The 22,235-nt window shown below is 39.1% G+C and overlaps 1 protein-coding gene across 2 annotated transcripts in view; it reads right to left on the bottom strand.

The window, feature by feature from the left end:
• Positions 1-3,706: 3,706 nt before the first annotated feature.
• Positions 3,707-22,235, bottom strand: part of TRIM33 (tripartite motif containing 33) — an 83,037-nt gene continuing 64,508 nt past the window's right edge. Inside the window, exons 11-20 of one of the 2 annotated variants that reach the window (XM_077839057.1) lie at positions 21,962-22,162; positions 18,742-18,874; positions 15,633-15,696; positions 15,064-15,223; positions 13,817-14,163; positions 13,152-13,275; positions 12,126-12,200; positions 11,273-11,425; positions 8,913-8,963; positions 3,707-8,821 (exon numbers count right to left, since the gene is read on the bottom strand). In XM_077839057.1, coding sequence (XP_077695183.1) covers positions 8,609-8,821; positions 8,913-8,963; positions 11,273-11,425; positions 12,126-12,200; positions 13,152-13,275; positions 13,817-14,163; positions 15,064-15,223; positions 15,633-15,696; positions 18,742-18,874; positions 21,962-22,162 — 1,521 coding nt within the window. In that variant the 3' untranslated portion in view covers positions 3,707-8,608. The remainder of the gene's footprint in view (positions 8,822-8,912; positions 8,964-11,272; positions 11,426-12,125; positions 12,201-13,151; positions 13,276-13,816; positions 14,164-15,063; positions 15,224-15,632; positions 15,697-18,741; positions 18,875-21,961; positions 22,163-22,235) is intronic. The other variant, XM_077839058.1, reaches the window with a different exon arrangement.

Here is a 22,235-nt window from a genome sequence, read left to right as displayed (position 1 = left end):
CTTTTAACCCCTGTAGAGCTGGGCCAGCCGCAAACTGCTGCCCTGCAGCTGGAAGGCGCCTGAGCTCATTAGCACCACCTGGGTGGGTTCAGGCTCCTGTCTCTGCTCCTGTTCTGCCTTCGGCCTGAAGCTTCAATCACACACTGGTGCTGGAGCTCCCAGAAGTCAGTTGTTCTCTGCTCACAGGCATCATCTCCTAGTGCTCAGCCTCATGCACAAATATTAGAAAATGACCAACTTCACTGCTAAATACTATCATTGAGGTTCCTATACTGCCTTGAACTCAGCCCCTTCAGTTGCACAGCACATACCTCCTGTTGCACCACAGGCATAAATGGGAGGAGGGGTTAGTTATGCTGTTCTCCCCTCTATGGACCAGGCCATGCAGCCAGACAAATTGCATGGCCAGCGAGTTACTCCCGTTTGTGAGGACCATGGGCTGCTGGGCACTGGGATTCACGGACTCTCTTTTTGGCACTGTGAACAGCTTCTGCTCTACTAGTCAGACACTGACAACTGTAACAGGGCCCATGTGGATCACCTGCAGGGACAAAGCCAGGGCAGCCCCAGCAGAGTCAAACCTCTGTATATGGTCAAGACCCTAGAGGGCAATACAGAGCCCCCTCTGGTAGTGTGGATCACAGCAGCACTAATCTGGCACATCCCTTCTGAAAGGCTGCATGGTAAAGCAGAGAAGTAGCCTTAAGCAGAAGGGTTTATATACTTTTTTTAATTCCTACCTACTGGGTGTTTTTTTGATTCATGTAATTGTCCAGTTATTTTTGAAGCCTGCTAAGGAATTAGCCTCACTGATACATTGTGGTGGTGAGCTACACAGGCTAATTCTACATAGAGTACTTCCGTTTATCAGGAGGAGTTTGGTTTAACACGCTTTGTTCCTGTATTATGGAAGAGAGTGAACAGGAGCGTCATGGCACACAACCCAACCCTGAATACAGGCCTTCAAGCACTGGAATACTCAACCATCTCAACTGCCAACACCACGCTGATCTCTAAAATTGCATCCTGCAGTCAGGAGAGGGGAATGACTAAAAGAAGGCACTTTGCAGACACCAGCTAATCTCCACCCTGGGATAAGAGCATTCTGAAATCTCATTTTCTCTCCATGGAAATAGTTCTTGCTAATGCTGGAGTGTCTCGGCCAGTGGCAGTAACTGTGCCATGGTTCCAAACTTAGTTTTCCTCATCACAGGCTAAGTGGCTGTCTTCAACTGCTGGTGTTTTGTAGGTACGGGGGAAGGGGTTAAAAGCCTAAACCTTGACAGCTGGAAACCAAACTCTCCTTTCTGATGTAGGGAAGATTCTGAATCTCACTGAAGCAAGCCAGGACAAAGGTAACCAAAGAGAAACAAGCTAGAATGAAAGATGAAGTCTGTTCCCAGCAGATTGAATGGAGACAGACATGTTGGTGCTGAAACTGACAGAAGAGAGTCCAGCCACAGGGGCAGGCCAGATGAACAGCACAGTAGGAGATGGAGCAGATGGTCTAGCCAAAGTGCTGACAAGGCTGAGTCTGTGTTCAAGATGCAGAGGGGAAAACGCACTCAACTTTACAGACTAGCTGAAAGATGCACACAATGAAACCTCCACCCCCAGAGCTCCCATGGGCCTGTTACCCCTGGACCCCAAAGTCCCAGCACTTAGGGAGTGCCTGTTTAAGACAGGAGATTTTAGCAGATTTAGATTTAATCTCATGAAAAACTCCCCAACTGCAAGAACAGTGGGACAATGGAGCAGACGCCTGGGAAGGCTGTGGAAGCGCCTTTCCTGGAGGTTTTCAAAAGGAGGCTGGGTAGACATCTACCTTGGATGGTTCAGACCAGAGGTTCTCTAACTTTCTGGACTACTGCACCCCATTCAGGAGTCTGATTGGTCTTGCCTACCCCCACATTTCACCTCACTCAAAAACGACTTGCTTAGTACAGTACTAAATCAGACAAAAATACAGAAGTGTCACAGCACACTATTACTGAAAAATTGCTGTCATTTTTACCATATAGTTATAAAATAAATTGGAATATAAATATTGTACTTGCATTTCAGTGTATAGTATATAAAGCAGTATAAACAAGTCATTGTCTGTATGACATTTTAGTTTGTACTGACTTCGCTAGTGCTTTTTACGTCGTGTGTTGTAAAACTAGGAAAATAGATGAATTTATGTACCCCCTGGAAGACGTCTGTTCTCCAGGGGTATGGGTACCCCTCACTGCAAACTACTGGTGTAGACCCAACAAATCCTGCATCTTGGCAGGGGGCTAGGCTAAATGACGTTTGTGGTCCCGTCTAACCCCAGTTCTACGACTAGTGGCAGATTACAGAGCCAGCATCTCAAAATGTGCAGCACTGGAAACCTTTCTAGATGCATTTGTGGGAATGGGGATCATGGTGGACACAAACGTCATCTCTATAAAGACAAATGCTAGAGCTGATAGCAAAATACTCTTACCCAAAAGACAACACTTTGCTTTCAGATCCATCCATCTTTCTGCTACAGCCCACCACAGATACATGTGTTTGTGGACAGTGCTCAGCTGAGAGCACAGATTTTCAATGGATGTGTTTGCAAGAAGTAACACCTCGTATTTCAGCAAAATCTTAAGTTAACACTGCTTAGTGCTAGAGATGCAGCACCTTCTATCTAGGTGGTTGCATGGTACCTGGTCACCACCCAAGCACTTGAAATCAGTCTCTTTCCATCCCACCCACAGGAGGAGACTTAGTCAGTGGGGCTTTAGTGTGCAGGAGCGATGGTGTGTTAGGTGTAGAAAACTTGGCTTTCCCAAGCGTTTCCCCATCCTAGATTTTAAGGCCAGAAGGGACTGTTGTGATCGTCTCACCTCCTGCAGAACCCACAACCACAGGACTTACCAGAATTCTTGCTTAAAACTAACAGCTGTGGTTGAATAGGGCACACCTGAGGAGGAGTGGTTTTGCATTTAGTTCTGCATGTGAGAAGGCCTGTGGTCATACCTGGGACAATAAACAATTCTCCTCTTTCCAAGACCTCTCTTCTACAAATAGGACAGAGCTGACTGCAAGGTATAACAGCCAAACTATCTGGCTTAACCACCGTCATGAGCAAGCAGCTATTACCCATGCTGAAGTGTTCATGGTGGTGTATGTGCGCACACGTCAGACACTTTTCTACAAGCGCTCATGCAGATAGCATTCAAACATGAGAGCCTCAACAACCCAAGAGGAAGAACTTTCAAAGCCATGCAACCTCCTTCCCTCACACTCCCCAGAACTAAAGTTCTAGATAACTTCCTACCATTTAGCTACCATTCAGAGACGGTCCTCTCCAAAACAATAATTGGACAAGCCAAGAATGCACCTTCTGGTACTATCCAGTCTAGTCTCATTTTAAAATGAGTAAATACACAAACCATGATGGAGAGATGGGTGGCAACAGCAAAGCCAAAGGAGGGAGAGAAACAAGGACCATTAGACAAAAATCATGCTAGGAATGTGCTTTACACCTTGTCCTGTTCTAGCTCATGCTCCAGATACTGCTCTCTTCTTTATTTGATAGACAGTCTTGCCCAACAATGGAGTTTACTTTTATTTGTACAAACTTTTGGTCTAAGTATTTACTGTTACCCACTATTGTGAAAATGACTTATCAAAATACATTTGTACCTTCTAAAGGTTTAGTTCAGATTTGCAAAAAAAGAAACTCAAATTGAAAAATTCTGCATTTTTCTAATTTAATAGAAATAACCAAAACAAAGTGGTTTTCAAACAATGCTTTAAACTGATCTAGTACAACTTCTACACCACATTCCAGAGCATTTAACAAGAAATATTTACAGGCAGCTAATGTATTAAATAACCATGAAAAGAAAAAACTTGCCTTTATTACACACCAGCAAAAAACACAGGAACAGAACAATTAGAAACTGTAACTGTTAAAGTTAAATATGATTATTCAGATAATACAGTATCACAGAAACAGCACTTTTTGAAGAATCATACTGAAGAATGACCAAAGTTAACTATGTGCAAAAAAGTTTAATTGCTGGAAACAAGAAATTATTGAGATTGCTGTGAAGTTAACCCTTCCATGAGTATGCTTACATATAAAATTAAAACAGGCTTGCAATTGCACAAATCTTTATAGGCTATATACATGTTTCATGATGTTTTGAACTTAAGAAATGTTCACATTCGCAGACCATTACCAGACATGCATTTTATTTTTTTATTCCTTTAAATTTAGGTCACACTCTAGAGAGAATGCTATAATAAGTCAGCCTTATAAAATTCTTTTAGTACCTTTCCTTGTATAAATTCAGTTAATTTTAAAGAAAGCAGCCTTCGGTTGTAAAGATCATTCAATAGAAAAGGGCAAAACTGCATTTCATACATTTAATAGTTTAGTTACAATAAAGATACCCAAATTAACTGCAATTTTTGAAAACTATTTTGATTCAGATACATTAAAAAGCATATAAAGGAGGACCCGAGTAGGCAAACCCAAGGAATTAAGATGGAAGTGTTACTGTACATGCATTTTTGACAAAGTAAAAGAAATTGCCATATCTGAAGTTACAATGTCTATGTTTAGTCTGAAATATGTCTATGTAAACTGTGGCATATACATTTTTTAAAAAAGTACCTCCATTATTTACTCAAACACCTACTTTTTAAAAAAATATGTAACTTTCCCCAATTTTTAAAATAAAATGCCACACTATATTGTCAATAACTCCTGCACACTTTGTTTTAAAAGCTAGACTTGGTGATATGCATACAAACTTTCCTATAAAACCACTATCCAAAGGAAAGGATTCCTGTCATGCTAATAGGCAACAGACAAAGCAGTTTTATTGCTTTTTCCAAGGAAGAGAATAAGAAAACAAGAAAAAATAGCCTACATCCAGTACATCATACACGCAACTTTAAAACACTGTTGCCATTACCTAAGCTTAAATAGGATCAGCTAATAAACTGGGTTATACAACAGAATGGTAAGTTTGGGTTAATTTTAAAGATCTCAGTTAGTTAGTTCTGGTAGCTTGCAGAAATGTTTATAAAACATTTCACTGATCCAGTGTTGAGTATGTTGACATACCATCAGTGCCATACCACATAGTATTAATGGTGACATTTCACAAGAAACAAGCTATCTACACTTAACAGAGCATTTGTACTTTTAAAAGTTAGAGGAACAACCTTTTTGGATAGTAACTCAGCCTTAACATTGCATGGTAGGCCATTTAATTCCAGGGCACAGTTAAGTAAGAGACCTGAACCTATGTAGCTGGTTAAATTAACACTAATCACTAGTAATTACATGGCAGGATACCTGCTGAGGTAATTGAGAAGTCCACAATTAGCACACTGTACACTTTTCACTCCTGTTTCAAAGCAAGTTGCCTTTTACTTTTTTGGATTAACTTAAACTGCAGAACCATTTACAACAAAAAGTGAGATGCGAATGATCTTTTTACAGGAGCATTTAAAAATCAGAGCATATAGTTATATCACATGCCAAAATATCTTCTTGCTATCACATTAGAACATTGCAACTGTGCAGATAAACTATGATGCATGCACAGTGCACCCTAATATCTGCTACAAGGCTTAACCTTAATGTAAGGCATGTTCTAAATTCCAATGTAGCTCACAACTTTTATTTGCATCTATTGCACACACATCCTTCAGTACCTATCAATTGCCAAACAGAGGCCGCTCCGAATGTGTCCAGATGTTAATACAAAATTAATCAACTTGCTATTAAGTAAAATATATGCAAACCGAAACAAATACATTTTGGCTGAGTGAACTCTGAACAGTTCTAGGATAAATTTATGATCATAGTCTAAGGGAAGAAGCAGCAGATTAATGTAGCTTATATATCCGTCAGCATCCTTTATGAACGGAACCTAGCTAATTCCAAAAAGTTACTCTGATTTAGTATATTTGGAGTACCAAAAGGGAAAGAAAAAATGAAAAATATTTACTTGATTGAATTGTTCTTCATTCTCATTTACTTGATTGGACTGTTCATTAATTTGTTGTACACAAGTTAAGAAAATTTAAGATTTCTTGCCAACAGTTCAAATTTCATATAATCAATAGCAATAATCTTTATGGTCATCTGCAGAGATTAAAGGAAAAACTGGATAACGGGCAAGAATAAAACTTGAACTGTGACCAGGATCAAAGTTCAATGTCACTAACTGTGGTTTGTAGATGGAACTAATGGAATACAGGCTACTTTAAAGTTTAACAAAATTCCTCATAGTGAGTCTACCTGTTTATATGGAGCAGAACAAATCTAAAGTGTCTGAGAAGTTATATCAAAATGTTAAGACATCTGCAGAACGTAGTGTTTAAATGCCATAAAACCTGGCAACACAAACTGAAGACAATCCACGAAATCTCATTTTCCACTGTTAATTCAGTAGTGAATATTCCTTTTCAAATTGACAAGTTTTTCTGAGATAAACTAGAAACTGACAGGGAATAGGTGATGAGTGTAGTCACTAAGTGATCTAATCTTACCAAAAGGTTAGAATTTCCTACGCATACTTCCCATCCTTCTCTTCTGACACTCAAAGGTTTAACAAAGTGTCACTACATGAATGTACATAAGTTGAGTAACTACTTTTTGCATTCAAATATAAATGGTTTATAATGATTACATTTAATGGGACAAAATCCTTTGAGAAAACATCATTTGAACAAACTAAAACAAAAGGATCCAACACTTTTGTTCAAGTGTAACGTTAAGGTAACCTAAGGAAGTAAGACAAAGCCGTAAATGCCTTCAAATCCCTTTCATTATTTTAGAGGGGATTTAGTCGCATGTGAATTTATTTTTTTTCTATGTAAATATAAAATTAATCCTAAGTGTTTTGCATAAATAATTTTTTAGAGCATCATTTATGTTGATTCAATACATTTTTTGCTAAAAATATTTACCTCTACTTTATGGTTAAGTTAAATCTTTCTTTACATGCAAAGTTTGTCATATGACTCATTCATGCTGAATGTTAAAAAGAAATCATTTGCCACAGATCTGCTGTATTTAAGCAAAATTTCATGTCAAATTTACATTCTGGTCACCCTGATCTGGTCTGCGTTCACACAAAGGACTGTTTCATCTTATTCTAACAAAAGATTCATCTGTACAAAGGCTAAAAATTACATTTCTTGGTGCCAATCCTTGCAGATCAGGCCAGTAGAGGAAGTTTAACCAGTTCATTGTGCGGGTATGTCTACCCATAAATGCTGCACTCAAGGGAGTTTTCAATGGGAAGGTATAGCAGAGGTGCCTACTTTATACAGAGTTCGGATGGGGACTGATCTATTTTCAGAATTCAACCAGAAATCACTCAAAATTTCAAACCCTGGTCTGTGCAAGTGCTCCATTTTGTGGCTGGATAAGTAACCCAATTCCAACAGGTTTATTCTGATCTTTCTAGATATTTCACTCATAAGCTGCTTCTGAAGAAAGTTCTGAGTGGTTCTCTAATAAAATTAGATAGAACCTCAATATGAATGCAATGATAGAAATAGACAGCATATATTACCAATCTGCTCTTGATAGGAACATTAGTAAGAATACATATAAGCTTAAAAACAGCTCAGCAAATGTTGCTGAGCTGCAAAAAATTTCAGTCCACTATTTACAAATAAGACAAAGTGAATACAGAAAATTTTACACATTTGGTAGTCAGGTTATTGTTTGCCAATAGTGGTCTATCAGAAACGGATATTCGGGAAGACTGGAAAGTCACCAGTTATCTTCTCAGCCTAAATAGGTAAGTACAGAAAATTATATAACTAATATTGGCGCTATCTGCCTCTGCAGGGGGATTTGGAAGAGACAATAAAATCTTAAGAATTCCAACAAGAAATGAATTTAAGTGTTCTGTGCATAGGACTCCATTAATAACTATGTATGAACCCTACTGAAAAGCGTTCATTGCAGCCAGGCCTAGTCCTGCGTGTATTAAGAACTCACACTCCTGCACTTGCCAATTTAGAACAGTTTAATGATCATTTGTAATGTTTCTATACATAAAATGTTGTAAAGAAAGCAGAATCTAGATATTTGAATTAACACAGAAGATCAGTTACTCACAACATCACTTAAATGAGAAGGTGATAAAAGCAATGATGCAATTCACACTTATAAGTTCACACAAGAGGGGATTTTTTAGCAAAGTTTCTTACAGTTTAGACAGCAGTCCATCATGAAAGTGATATACAGTTGCTGTATTGGTCCAGTCTTGCAGAAAAGTTCACTAAGCAGCATGACAGTCCACTTATCTGTACAAGGAGCATCCTATATCAACTCTGCATCTTTATCAACATTCACTCACCTCCAACTGTGAGAACATGCCAAGAGTGTCCTCGGGAAAAGAAAAGGGAATTCCAAGTAATCCAACCCCACAAAAAATTACAACCGAACTTTTCCCCCTTTGACAAGAATGTTTCTGTACACATTTATTGTAATCTAATACTGTCTAAAAGCTATCAGCTTCTTCAAAATGACCACTGAAGGCATGATGATATTCCAGGAACACTTAAATAACAGTTTTTACAATAGGTTTAGGTCCATATCATCAGATTACTTTATATGCACTGGTCTTTCATCTGATTTTAGACGTTTTCTACGTGGCTGTATAAAATCTTCATCGGAGTCCTCAGTTATTTCACCATCATCCTCTTCCTGTTCAAATTCAGGCAAAGGTTGGAAGGTCCTGTCTGGGTAGATGTCTGTAAGTTTATCTTCAAAGTACAACGCAACTGCCTTCCCTGCCTGTGCTACTTCTGAATCAGCCTGCAAATAAAAAAAAAAAAAAAAAAAGGGAATATTCACCTGTTGGTAATGCACATCCCTTCACCAAGTGTGCGTGGTCTGAAACGCTTACCTTCAAATTAATCTCTTGTGTTTCTGCATAAACTTGAACAACTTTCATCATCTAAAAAGGATACCAGAGTCAAAAAAAATGAAATTATAATCCTTTCTAAAGTTATGAGATTGCATAGGGTTGGATGACTAAAGTTAGCCATAACAGGAAAAACAGATTGTTATGACCAGATAAGTATAGTTCTAAAATTCAGTGTCGTATAGGTCACCCTCTTTATAAGGCTGGTTCAAAAATCTATGGTTCGTGAACCTTTGGCAAGATATGAAACCATCGTATAATAAGCGGCTCCCGGTCATGTTAAAACACATTATAATAAACGCTCATGACAACATTCCTTTATTATAAAGCTCAGTTGCCCAGAATGTTATCATGGAAAGTAAGTGCTCTATGTTTCAATCATAACAGAAGAGCTCCTGCATAAATCTTCTCTATAAAAGAAATGAGAGTGCATTCTTGTGGATACATTTGCACTTTGATTACCTTCATGTGTCAAGCTATAAAAATGCAGGAACTATATCTGAACCTGTGTCATGAGTAAGGATCTGGTTTATATCATGGTGGTCACCACTATCATGGATCTGTAAATTTTGCTATTTATATAGACCCTGCTGCCACATATTAACAGTTCATTAGTTCACTGTGATCTAGTCCTCTTTGAAAGAGACTAGATTAAAGCCAACTAATGAACTTTTCATGTGGACCCTGTTGCCCTATATTAAACGTTGGTTAGTTTGCTTTGATCTAGCTCTGTTTCAAAGAGGACTACATCAATGTGAACTAAAACTGTTAATGCATGGGAGGAGGGTCCACAAGGTGGCCACGATCATAGCATGAAATTCCCCCCCCCCCCTTTTTAAAACTGTGACAGTGCTGTGAATTATGCATAATTTTACTGTAACAAAATTGTCTCCATAGTCATGAGTGGTCGGACCACCTCAGCTTCCAGAATAAGAGTCATCAAGTGAGACTCCAAACAGCTAAGTTTAAAGAGTCCTTTTACAGAACCACAGTTCCCTGGAGCCTCCTGCTACTCTTGTTACACTATACTTCTTAAGAGCAGCAGAAGTGGTTTCCTCCAGAGCAGAGGCTTCATTCACTCCCTAGATCAAACAGCTTTGAAAGATGCACTTTTTCCATATGCCCCATTAACCTCCACCTGACAGATAGTTATAAAGAGCTCAAGTTCAAAGTGCATATGTTTAAGTCTATTGTGCAAAAGTGCCTCATTCTGAAACTTGTTTTTAACTGTTATTTTCACTATTCCAGTATTTTACATGAGGCTCAGTCAGTTTTAAACATAGGTTTGATTGCTCCAAAGGGCCTCTCTCTGTGCAGAGGACAGAAATGCTTTTTAAACATCAGAAATCTGAAGTTATACATTGAAGAGAACTATCAAGGTCATTTCACCATCACTAGGGCCCATGCAAGACCACTCCCTACAGTACATTCTGCAAGCCTTCATGTGATCTTGCTTTAAGTGTTCCAGAGATGGTCATTCTCCCCCACTTCTCTCCAGGACTATTCCAGGGGGCTCAGCATCAAGGACTTTTCTGAGACATTCAGATTAAATTTTCCTTTTCTTTGTTCCACTTTATTACACCACCTGAAGTGGGACCTCCCCACTAGGGATTCACACTCTTCAGCTCTTCCTGTGAGCAAGTTCTTCCCACAGCTACTGGAGCATCTATCCACATTCCTCAGAAAAGTTTTACATCCCTGTGCGGACTACCCATTTAAGGTCTGCTTCTGTGCCAGACTAGACATCTATGAGCCAGACGGAGAGAGAACGGCCAGATCTTTTGGGGACTAACAGAAAGACTTTTGGGGCTCTGCTTACAGTTATGAAAGCCTGATTCTGGGAGCTCAGGAAGAGACAACCAGTAGGGGGTTCTCTCTAGATACGCTTTTTTCCTTAGCGGTACAAGTTTATGGCATAATATTGATAAGCATTAATGGTATATTCCATTTGGAATATTTTGGAGGACTGCCCAATTTACACCACACCACAGGTCTCAGCAACAGCCACAATCCAGTCAAGATGCGCCAGCCAGAATGCCTTAGCAAATAACTGCTCCCTCACATCATGAATTTAATCCTTAAGTACAGCTATTGCAGAGTTCACGACTTCCCACAAACACATGTAAAAGTTTTCCTTCAGTGCACTTTATAGCCTCTTCTAACTAAAACCGTAGGCAAGATCTGTCATTACTTGGTTTGTATTTACTTATAAACGGTCCGACTCTGCATCTGCTCCACACGTGGAACTCCCACAGACTGAAAACTGGAGTTCTGTGTGAGGCAGCTGTGGAATCAGCATAAATCTCAATCCAAAAATGTTTACAGTTTGGAAGTTAACATACTTCATTAAACCTTTCACAGTTCTTGAAGATCAGCCGGACATCTGCCACAAAGTCGTCAGGAGTTTGGTAGTGCTGGGAATGTTTCTTTTGCAGCTTCTTTTTTACTGTAGACAAATCCATTGGTTTCTTTATAATTTTATAGTAGTTTGGTATCTGTGAAGAAAGCATACATCTAATCACAAACCACCAAAAAAGATTGATATGCAATTTTTATACTTCACAAAAGGAGAATTAAAGCTACTTATCAGAGTATCAAAATAGCATCCAGCCAACCCCATCATAGCATGTACACACAAGGGAACAATCAGAAGCAACTACCTCAGTTCATGAGGAAGGAAAGAGGGCAATCGGAGGTTTTATTAACACAACGTATTTTGTTATATTTTAGTGCCAATTATTAGTATTCGGGAGAGAAACTTGTGTATAAAGATATTAGACCATCGCTATCTTTTCTAGAATAATTAAAATAAACTTGTTTTACATCTCAAAATACAAAACTGCCAAGCAGATCAGATTTTTTGGTTTAATTCAAATGTTTCTTTTAAAGCCTCTTGCTAAGCATAAATGGTACAATATTTTGCATTTTATAAGATATCCCTAATCCTCTCCAGTTCATTCAGTTATTGCTATTGGGAAGGATTTTTTTAATTAATGGGTTTAATGGTTCAGAAGTACCATGCTAGATAAGACCAGTGACATTTTCAGACTTGTTTTACTCCAGAAGTATCTCAATGACAAATATGGCAAGAACAAGCAACTCATTCCAAAAAACAAAACTTGTCACGACGGTGGTCTTTTGGTGACATTGCTGACGTTTTATTTTTTCCATAGTTTCATGTAGCAGGAGACTCACCGAGGCTGGGACTGGCTCCTGGAATTCAATGCTCAGCTCATGGCAATATAGGTAAAGCAGGAGACGTTCACATTTCTTGCAAAGGAACAAAAAACTTCAAGTGAATATCTCTTTTTAATCCTCAGTCTAAAAACTGATACTTAACTAATTTAAATAGGTTCAGATTATGTAGTCTCAATAGTAGAAAATGAAGTCCTACAAGCCTAGAAGCCTCTTCATTCAAAGAGTGTAAAAAGGTAACATTTATAGAGTGCTATATTGTTGGAGGAGAAGGAAAGAGTGCCTTTACTTTGGCTCGCACAATATACTTAATATAAAAGCTCTTGACTCCTTTTTTTGGCTTTCCTTTCCCCAAAAGAAAGCTGGGGTTAATAAAACAAAAATTGCAGAACAAGGCAATACATTAAATAACCAAATTAGAACAGAGCAACTGTTCAATGACACTGTTACTATTCATATTGTTAAATGCAACGGAACTACACTTCGGTCTGAACTATTAGTTTAATTCTGGATTTATGAAAAATCTGAAATTCCATTCAAATAATTGTTTTCAATATTTCCCCTCAAACATTTCCTTAATTCAATTTTTTGGTAAGTTTCTCTGAAGAATTTATTCATGATGAAGAAGTTCTAAGGACTATTCTGACTGCTGATTCAAAACTCCTGATTCTCCATATATAAAGCTAGAAATCATTTGGACACAGTCAAGACATTTTGCCATATACATGCTCTTAGAAATACCTATCAGCATGTCTCCCCATGAATTTAAGGCATCAAATTTACATATTGTTATGTAGGTAGGTTAAAACATCCATGTTAAATCCACAAAAGAGCTTCCAATTAAAAACTTGTAGAAGGTATATTAAAATTAACTTTTAAATGTGAATTAATTTTATTAGTTGTGTGCTCACAGAAATTTTAACCCACTGGACAAGTACAGTGATAATATAGGGATGCCCAGTAACAATCAATCAAGTCAAAGGTGACAGTTTTTAGATGCAGATACCTACAGTATTTGACACATACCCTTTGGTCCACAGGACTTAAGCCTTGTGCTGTTTTCCCCTTCTTACTATGTTGCAAATTGTCACAATCATATTCTACTTCAGGTTTGCTTAGATCTCTGCAGAATGTACATATCCACTCCCCACTAAATAGGAAGAGAGACAATTAGTCCAGGAATCCACCAGAGATTACGTGGGTAAAAAAACACTTTACCCATGAAAGCTTATGCCCAAATAAATCTGTTAGTCTTTAAGGTGCCACCGGACTCCTTGTTGTTTTTGTGAATACAGACTAACACGGCTACTCCCCGATACTTGACACCAGAGATTACGTCTACTACATGACCACTATGACGTTTCTACAGCTTTTATGCCTTTCAAAAGTTAAGTTGTACCGCATTAAAGACTCCTCTAGTGTAGAATTTACCATGGTGTAAGTGTTAAATCATGTATGCACCAAACACTCTGTGCACCACTTTAAAAATCACTGGAAAATACTGACATTGACAGAATCAGCACAGAACAGCTATAAAGCAAAATAAATCCTAAGAACAAAGACAATATACATGCTAGGGAAGTTTTTATGCTATTCATGGGCACTGAGGTTCCCAATTCTGAGTTTCACTGTGTGAATAAGCCCACAAAACTCTTTTTGGGCACCAGTAACATTATTTTAATTTCTGGTACCTTGGAAAGCTGAGAAGTGTTGGTACATGACAAGTGAGGTGAAACACTTTGGGGCACTTTTCACAACATAACAAATCGCCTCCATTTTGGCATACAGCACACCAGTCTTCATTTGGATCATCCTCTTTGTTGTTGCCTTCTCCTCCAATTCTAGCTGACCGATGCATTAGACTTCGCACTGGCGATTTCCCATTTACAAGACTATGTCCAGACTGTTTGCAACTTTCACTTAAATCTGTTGGTTCAGTTTTTACATGATTTTCAAGACTTCCTAATGCTTCCAACTCGCTTTCCAGATGCAAGTTAGTGGAGAGAGGTGGTGTCAAGCTGCTCTCAGGACTGCTAAGCTGAAATAAAATTACTGCATGAAAATCTGCAAAGAGATCAGTTTTACAAATACATCTTTCCTCATATGGTTGGAATCAGAAGCCATCTGCTGCTTACTGGCACTTCAAATTAAAATGCTTCCCAAAACAAACAAATATTGGCAATTCATTGTCAGATATTTGAGTTACATACTATATGGAGAACACGCATACCTTATTTTTTATGCTAAATTGCATAGGACTTTAATAGAGTTACAAACATTCAGTAGATTGATCCTGAGAGAACATGCCAGTGAATTATCGGAAGGTTTTATTAGCTAGAGATTAAAAACGGTAAACATACTAAACCCTTGATGGCAGTTTTACTGAGATCCCAAAGACAGCACCAGCTGGGGGACTAGCCTGCCTCTGGCTCGATGCATCAGCTGTTCAGCATGTATACCAAAGGACAGAATAAAGTCCTAAGTAAGATGCCAATTTGAGATTAAGCTCCGATTTGTTTCTACTGTACCGCTTTCACTGCTGTATTACCTGACAGCAACATATGTAACACTTGGTAGGATAGGACGCCTTGCACAAGATACCAGGTCAAATCCAGCCCAGCTCAGTAGCAAACAAAACTGCTACAATCTGATGTCTGTATGGGGGCATGCATCAAAAAAGTGGAAATCCTAGTCTTTTTGCCAGTAGACTGATGTCCACCTCACTACACCCATCAACACTGTTGGCAGCCTTAGCTGCAGTTTCAGCAGAGGTATCAAGGAAACTGAAATGCCCTCATCTCTCGAACTGGCCCATACAGAACAGAGTTCAGGGATGTTACTAGGGGCTGGTATCTTGCCCTTTTGTCTCCAAGGCTATGAGGCACCTTTATGGATTTCCAAATTCTTAAAGATGCCATTGGGCACAGGGCAACTTTACCATGCATGCACTCCTCCTGCCATCCTCTGTTTTTTCTTGCTTCACTGCTCCTGAGAAACTGCATATCTCTTCCTCTGTCCCTGGCTCTTGCTTGACTTTCACGTGGTCAGACTTGAAATTAATGCCAGTCTTTTCAGCAGTTCTGCCCGATGAACCACAGCTAGAAAAACAAGAGTACATGGAAAGATTAGCTGCAATTGAAACTGACAAAACACTAGTCAGGGATGATCTAGATTTACTTGGTTTTGCCTCCTCAGTGCAGCATGGACTTGACCTCTCCAGGTCCCTTCCAGTCCTACATTTCCATGTTTAAAACAATTTAAGGGAATGTTTCAAAGCCAAAGCTATTACTGTGAATTTTCTGATGTCTACATTTTACAAAATATAAGGACAGACATCTGGCAACATAATTTTTCAATAATTATTTTCCTGTATGTATTCACTTCAATTAAGAGGTCATAGTTATAACAGTAGCTAATAGTTACTTGCTGTTGATTTTAGTTTAAACTTTAACGTGTTCTTTACATTTGATTTTTCAGCCACACACTGTTAACTAAGAACACACTCACCTGCCTCTGCTGCCCGTGCTGGAGGTGCTGGGTGGCCTCACGGGGGTGTGGGAATTGGATAACCCTGAAAAAGTATAAATCACTTCTCATAAATATCTACCGTAGGTTACATATAACTAGTATTCTACAACAACATAATTGAAAGTGATGCTAAATGGAATAAGTCAGTGATTCATGCAAGTCAGTGATCCTTTAGTCCACTGGCTATCAACCTTTCCAGATTACTGCACCCCTTTCAGGAGTCTGATTTGTCTTGCGTACCCAAAGTTTTGCCTCACTTAAAAACTACTTGCTTACAAAAATCAAACAAAAATCCCAAGTGTTGCAGCACATAGTTACTGAAAAATTGCTGACTTTCTCATTTTTACCATGTAATTATAAAATAAATTAATTGGAATGTAAACATTGTATTTACATTTCAGTGTATAGTATATAAAGCAGTATAAACAAGTCACTGTCTGTATGAAATTTTATGAAATTGTACTGAATTCCCTAGGGCTTTTTATGTAGCCTGTTGTAAAACTAATAACTCCTCACTTAACGTTGTAGTTACGTTGAAAACACGACTAAGCGAAACAATGTTAAGCGAATCCAGTTTCCCCCGTAAGAATGAATGTAAATAGGGGGGTTAGGTTCCAAGGAAATTTTTTTTGCCAGACAAAAAGATGACATATACATATGCAGTATAAGTTCTAAACAATTTTAAACTACCCAGCAGTGTTGATTGTGAAGTTTGGCTGACGTGGTGCAGTCAGAGGGTGAAAGAGGGTGGATTGTCCGGCTGCTCCTCTTGCTGTTCTTTCCAAAGTGCTGGGGGGGAGGGAAGGGTGCTAAAACTCTGGCTCTGCCCCAGGCCCACCCCTCACTCCCCCCCAGCGTCCTGAATACCGTGAAACAGCCGATTGCTGCAGGCGGGGAGTGGGGTGTTGCTGATCTGTGGGTCTGCTGGTGGATGGAGGTGCTGGGGTGTGTGTATGTGTGTGGAGGGGAGCTGATGGGGGGCTGCCAGCCCACCCTGGTTCCAAGCCCCCAATAGCCAAACAACGTTCTAAGCAAACATTGCACAACTTTAAATGAATATGTTCTCTAACAGATCAGCGATGTAACAATGGAACAACGTTAACTGGGACGATGTTAAGCGAGGAGTTACTTTAGGTAGATATCTAGATGACTTGATGTACCTCCTGAAAGACCTCTGTGTACTCCCAGGTGTACATGTATCCCTGGTTGAGAACCACTGCTAGTTTAGTCCTTGGCTCAAACATAAAAAAGCAGATCTGATACAGAATCTGGCATGTTTGCGTTAGTTTGTCAATTGCCTTTTCATTTATAATCCCAGTAACTACTTAATTTAATACAAATATAAAAGAGACCAATATTCTTGACCTAAATGCCTCTTTTTATCATCTATGAATTATCCTGATCTGGTCATCACCACCACACGTTGTAAATAAATGTTAGTCTCTGAACAAAAGTTGTCACTTGTGTTTTAAGTTTCTAGTCTTATTTTCAACCCATGTTTCAGGACCAACTTTCTACTCATCTGTTTTAAAACAGCTGGATTGTTCGCTATTGCAAATAAAGTCAGCAGAAAGGTAGACCCACGGCATGCGTTTTGTATGTGAGCTTAGAGAAAATACATTTATACTGTAAGCATACACTAACTCACAATTCAGACCAAGCTAGCTTGGAAGGCTGCAGGGAAAGAACTAAATGATGGAAAGACCTGTATGGAATTGCTGAAACCTGTTTTTCTTGTGACCAGTATTTCTGAAATAGCCATTTGCATTATGGAATGTTAGGTGGTGATTTCAGTAATGTAATTTGTTCAGATGCAGAACAAAAGCTTGGTTCAAAATTATATGTACTTCTAAAAGAACTGCACAAATAGCAAACTCCTTACGTAACTCTGGATCTCTCCCTAAGCAGGGTATCTAATGAAATTCGGTAAGTTCCCTTCACAAAACCTGGAATGGACTGGAGCTTCATAAGTCAAATCATTCCAACTGAACTGTGGACTCAGAGCTAAGTCTGCAAGGTGATATGGTAACAAAAAGGTCCAATGGACTTTTGAGGAACATTGAGAGGTCTAACATCACAGCACAGAAACGTGCTGGACCCTCTCTGGGCCTCTGGAATACTGTGTTCCCTTTTGGGCACTTCCTTCACATAAAAACATCGTTTGGGGAAAAAAGGGTTGGGTGCAAGAGGGACTGATTTACAAGGAAAGGCAAGTTCATGACCAAAGTCTAGCGGAGTGTTTCTCAAATGTGGCCACCACGGGCTTTTCTTGCAGCCACAGCCTGCTTGGTGGTGATATGGCGGGGGGGATGGGGGGTGGGGCAAAGCAACAGCCCCTCCACCAGGGCCACCAGCAGGGGCAGGTCCCCGCCCCATTCTGGAGCCACAAACACTAGCAGCAGGCAACCATTGAGAGTTCCCCACCACCCCAGGGGCAGTTGGGCTTGGGCTTCCGACTTCAGCCCTGGGGTGGTGGCTCCAGCCATGCGGCAGCAGGCTCCATTCCCCCAGCTGCAGTGTTTCAGGCTCCAGCCCCGGGCTCACCCACACACGTCCTCTCCACCTCCCTCCCCACCTTTGGCTTAATTTGTCCCCCAGCTTGCAGGGGCCGAGTAAATCTGCTGTGAAAAGTGATAATATACAAATATCACTTTTCACAGTAGCAGATTTACTAGATAGCAAGTCTTAAAAAAAAAAATCAACTAAAAATAGCAAAACATGTAAAGCACTTTATTTGTGTTTCTGTTTAGGTCCAGTAATGAACAGACACAACTGTACATTATTTTTTATTATTGAGTCTGCAAAAAAATCAACTTCAATAAATTGCAATGATTTGGACACGTATACGTGCATATTTGTTTGTTTTTCCTAAAGTTAATTAAGTATTTTAGGAAAAATTGTCAGAGCGGCCACCAGCAAGAGTTGGTGGCCAAACTCTGAAGCCACCAAAAACATTGTTGAGAGAACCTCTGGGTGAACGTACCAAAAAAGGAGAGGAATATTACTTTCTTGTACATTGGGGAAATCACTTGCCAATTGTTTTAAGCCTAAAATATCAAAAATACCTACCACCCTCATTCCCGCTTACCTGATGATCCTGGAGACAGGGCTGAGGGTCCTGGGGAAGGATTCATGGTGCTTGTAGGCTGAGGGGGTAGGTGACTGCCTGAGATATATCTACTTAGTAGGTTATCTAAATTACTTGAACCAGCATCTTCCAGCTGAAAACAAATCAAACAAAAACAAATTTGAGCTGGGGAAGTCAAATGAGATTAAACCATTAACAGTTTTTCATCTATATGCACATGTAAATTATACATGCATGTTAGATTAGCTGAACTGTTTTACCAAATTTAAATTTGAAAATGGTTTTCTACCAGTGTAACTCATCAGTACTTATGAGAAACACTTACACAATTACTACCACTTAATAAAGATAAGCAATATTGATTCACAATATGTTCTGAATCCTCATCTTCTAAGAATTACAACCTCCATTCAGAGAACACTTCTGTACTTGCAAGTTAATTTCTTACACCTGATAACGCTGAACAATGGACAAAACCTAATAAAAACAGTACCAGAATTTGTGATTCTCGGATATGCCTTAATTTTAGTCTTAATAGTCAAGACTCACTGGCAAGCATATTAGGGGGCCTGGTGTTTAAGTTGGCCTTTCAATTATTCACTTAAATATCTTCACCATATAAGAAAGAAACTCTCATTTCACCATAGTGGAGCAATTTAAATCAACTGATATAATTCATTAGACTTTTTTTTAGGTCCTTGATTAAATCAGGTTGAGACCGTAAAATCAATTAGAAAATTTATATTACAACTTCAGATTATAAATATATAATGATTAAATTATAAATGCTTTTAAAAAATGCTATCCTCCCAGTATTTATCTTATTTGAATTTTACAAAAATATAGCACCAGCTATTTGCTTATCAGTATTGTAAGAGTTTGTGTTGTTCTCACAATAAGGATGCTAACGACACACTAGACTTCTCTTTTTCAGCAAACAATAATGAAGTGTGAAAACTTCAACAGAAAAAAAGACCTATGTAAAATTTGAATTCTTACTAACAGGAAAATTAGAACAAGTACAATTTAAAACTATAAAATAAAAAAAACCTAGTAACCTGTAATTAAATATCTATTTTGACTAAAAAATTATTTTTTTTATCATCACCCTCAGTTTCACTAAAGACAAGGGTTCTCAAACTGGGAGTTGGGACCCCTCAGGGGGTCATGAGGTTATTACATGGGGGGTTGCGAGCCGTCAGCCTCTACCCCAAACCCCACTTTGTCTCTAGCATTTATAATGGTGCTAAATATATAAAAAATTGTTTTTAGTTCATAAGGGGGGGGGGGTCTCATGCAGAGGCTTGCTGTGCGAAAGGGGTCACCAGTACAAAAGTTTGAGAACCACGGTCTAAAGCCAACATTTATAAGAGTAGTCATGAATTAGGAAACAGTAGTTTCATACCCTATCTCTCTAAAGGAAGAAAGATCTGTTGGAGGTTAACACAATGAGAGGTGCACGTAGCATTTATACAAGACTTTAAATTTTCAAAACACCCCAAAGTCACCCAGTTAAGCTTGTGTTACGGTATATCCTACCACCAGACCCTTCTATCTTGGTGGCCATAAAATTTGTTTAAAACTGCAAGGCCATAGTCTAGTGAGCTCTTCTTTTCCAGTGGCTCAACAACAATGAGCTTCAGCGCTGCAGACCAATTTAACCACCTCAAAAATGTGCCGTAGGGGTCCTTGAGCCTATGCACATTTCTCTGTTTCCTGATATGCTTTTAGGTAAGTAAATTACTTGATTTGATGAGCAATAGCAAAATAGGCTCTAGTTAAATTAGGGCTTGTCGATATGGAAAAGCTATTCTGAAGTAAGCTAAGGTGGGAATTTAAATGGATATAGTTATACCAATATAGCTTATCCCCCTACACGGGGGTACATTAAATCCTATGTCAGCATTGGGAAGAACTAGATCAACTGCTGAAGTCCCTTCAAGCCCTACATTTCTTTCATTCTAGAAGAGTGCCTTTTTATGTAGTTTAGGTCATTCTGAAAGGGGTTTAAGCTAAACTGAAAAAAGCCACCCGGACTGGAATGAGAGTGACCACATGGGGAGTTCTACCGGTGTTAGAGCACCAGCTTTGCTATAGTCAAGGTTCAGCATTGCTTTCTGTTTAAAGGTGGTCTATTCTAAGTGCTCTAAAATCCAAGTGCTCACTGTCTTAAGCTTGCTGTGTCTCAGAGGTGCTTGATAGTGTTAGCTGACCAAGTTTGGGGTCATTTGAGCCAGTGGATCCTGAGACAGCCCCCCAAAAACATAACAGCATTTTACAAAATGATCTTTTACTTTTTTTTTTTTTTTTGCACACAACTGGACTTAAACTGTAACTATGATCCTCCCATAACTGATCTCAGTTGCTCAGGATCTCTCTCAGGTAGTACTGGGGAAGCAATACCGAAAAAGTTAATGGTGACGTTTGTAATTCCACATCAGTGTGTGCCAAACTGACATACCTAAAAGAGTGAAACGTACATCTGCAGCAAGATTAGGGGTCTGTTCGAGCAAGAGGGTTTCCAGGCAGTCTGTTGTCACAGTAATGGAATGGCTGAAGGGGACATATTATGGTTACATGTTCTCTAGCATCTGTGAGGGCACAGTGATGAGTATGTTTTTTTGGTGTGTTAGGGCTTGGCTCAAACAGGACAGAGTTAAAATAAACCCGCACCATGCAATCTTAACTCAATATTTCCTTCTTTTCAGAGTTTGTTTTTAGCTACTCTGCACATTCTGGAACGACATGAGGCACCATTAGCAACCTTAGCTCTGTATTCAAGTTTTGGGCATTTAAATAACTATTGGTTTATATACCAGCATAATTATACCAGTATAACTTTCCTGTGTAGACAAGCCATAAGTTACTGAAAACAGCCACCTAAGACTGACATTTTCTTGTGACTCCAAGTGTGCCTTGGTGTCAATTTTTTATATCAAGCATTACATCACTCCATGAAGCACTGCCTAATTTAACATTAGTATGCTGTATCTAAAAGCTGAGTAGATCAGCGCTGGATGGTTCAACAGTTGGTATATCCAACACGAGACTTCAAATTCCAGTTCTTACTGCTTAGAATGATCCCAAACAGTAACAGCCTTATTACAGTCTTCAAGTAATGGTGCAAATACAAAAAACATATGAAGAAAAAAAGATTTTAATGAAGGAAAGTTAGTGATCACCTCATCTATAGCAGAATGAGTGGATTTTCTGCACTAACCTGTATGGGTGGAATATCTGGCAAGGAAGGTAGATTCTCTGGGTTTGTGACTGAAGGAATAAGTTCTATTGCTGTAACAGACGGACTTGTTGGACCACGGTTTGCATTTGCCATGGTAGCTGTCGTAGGACTAGTTGGATTGATAGTAGTGTTGTGCACTGAAACAACTGGAAAGGGCCCGGCATGCCCTGGGTTAGAATGCTGTTGGAAAAGTCAGGAAAAATAGACAACTATTGTGTTAGGGCTAAAGGCAGCAAAATATTCACCTTGGGTA

Source organism: Eretmochelys imbricata, chromosome 21 (genome assembly GCF_965152235.1).
Source record: "Eretmochelys imbricata isolate rEreImb1 chromosome 21, rEreImb1.hap1, whole genome shotgun sequence".
Taxonomy (NCBI): Eukaryota; Metazoa; Chordata; order Testudines; family Cheloniidae; genus Eretmochelys; species Eretmochelys imbricata.
The sequence above is the reverse complement of the archived record's forward strand: the minus strand, read 5'-3'. Positions and strand labels throughout refer to the sequence as shown.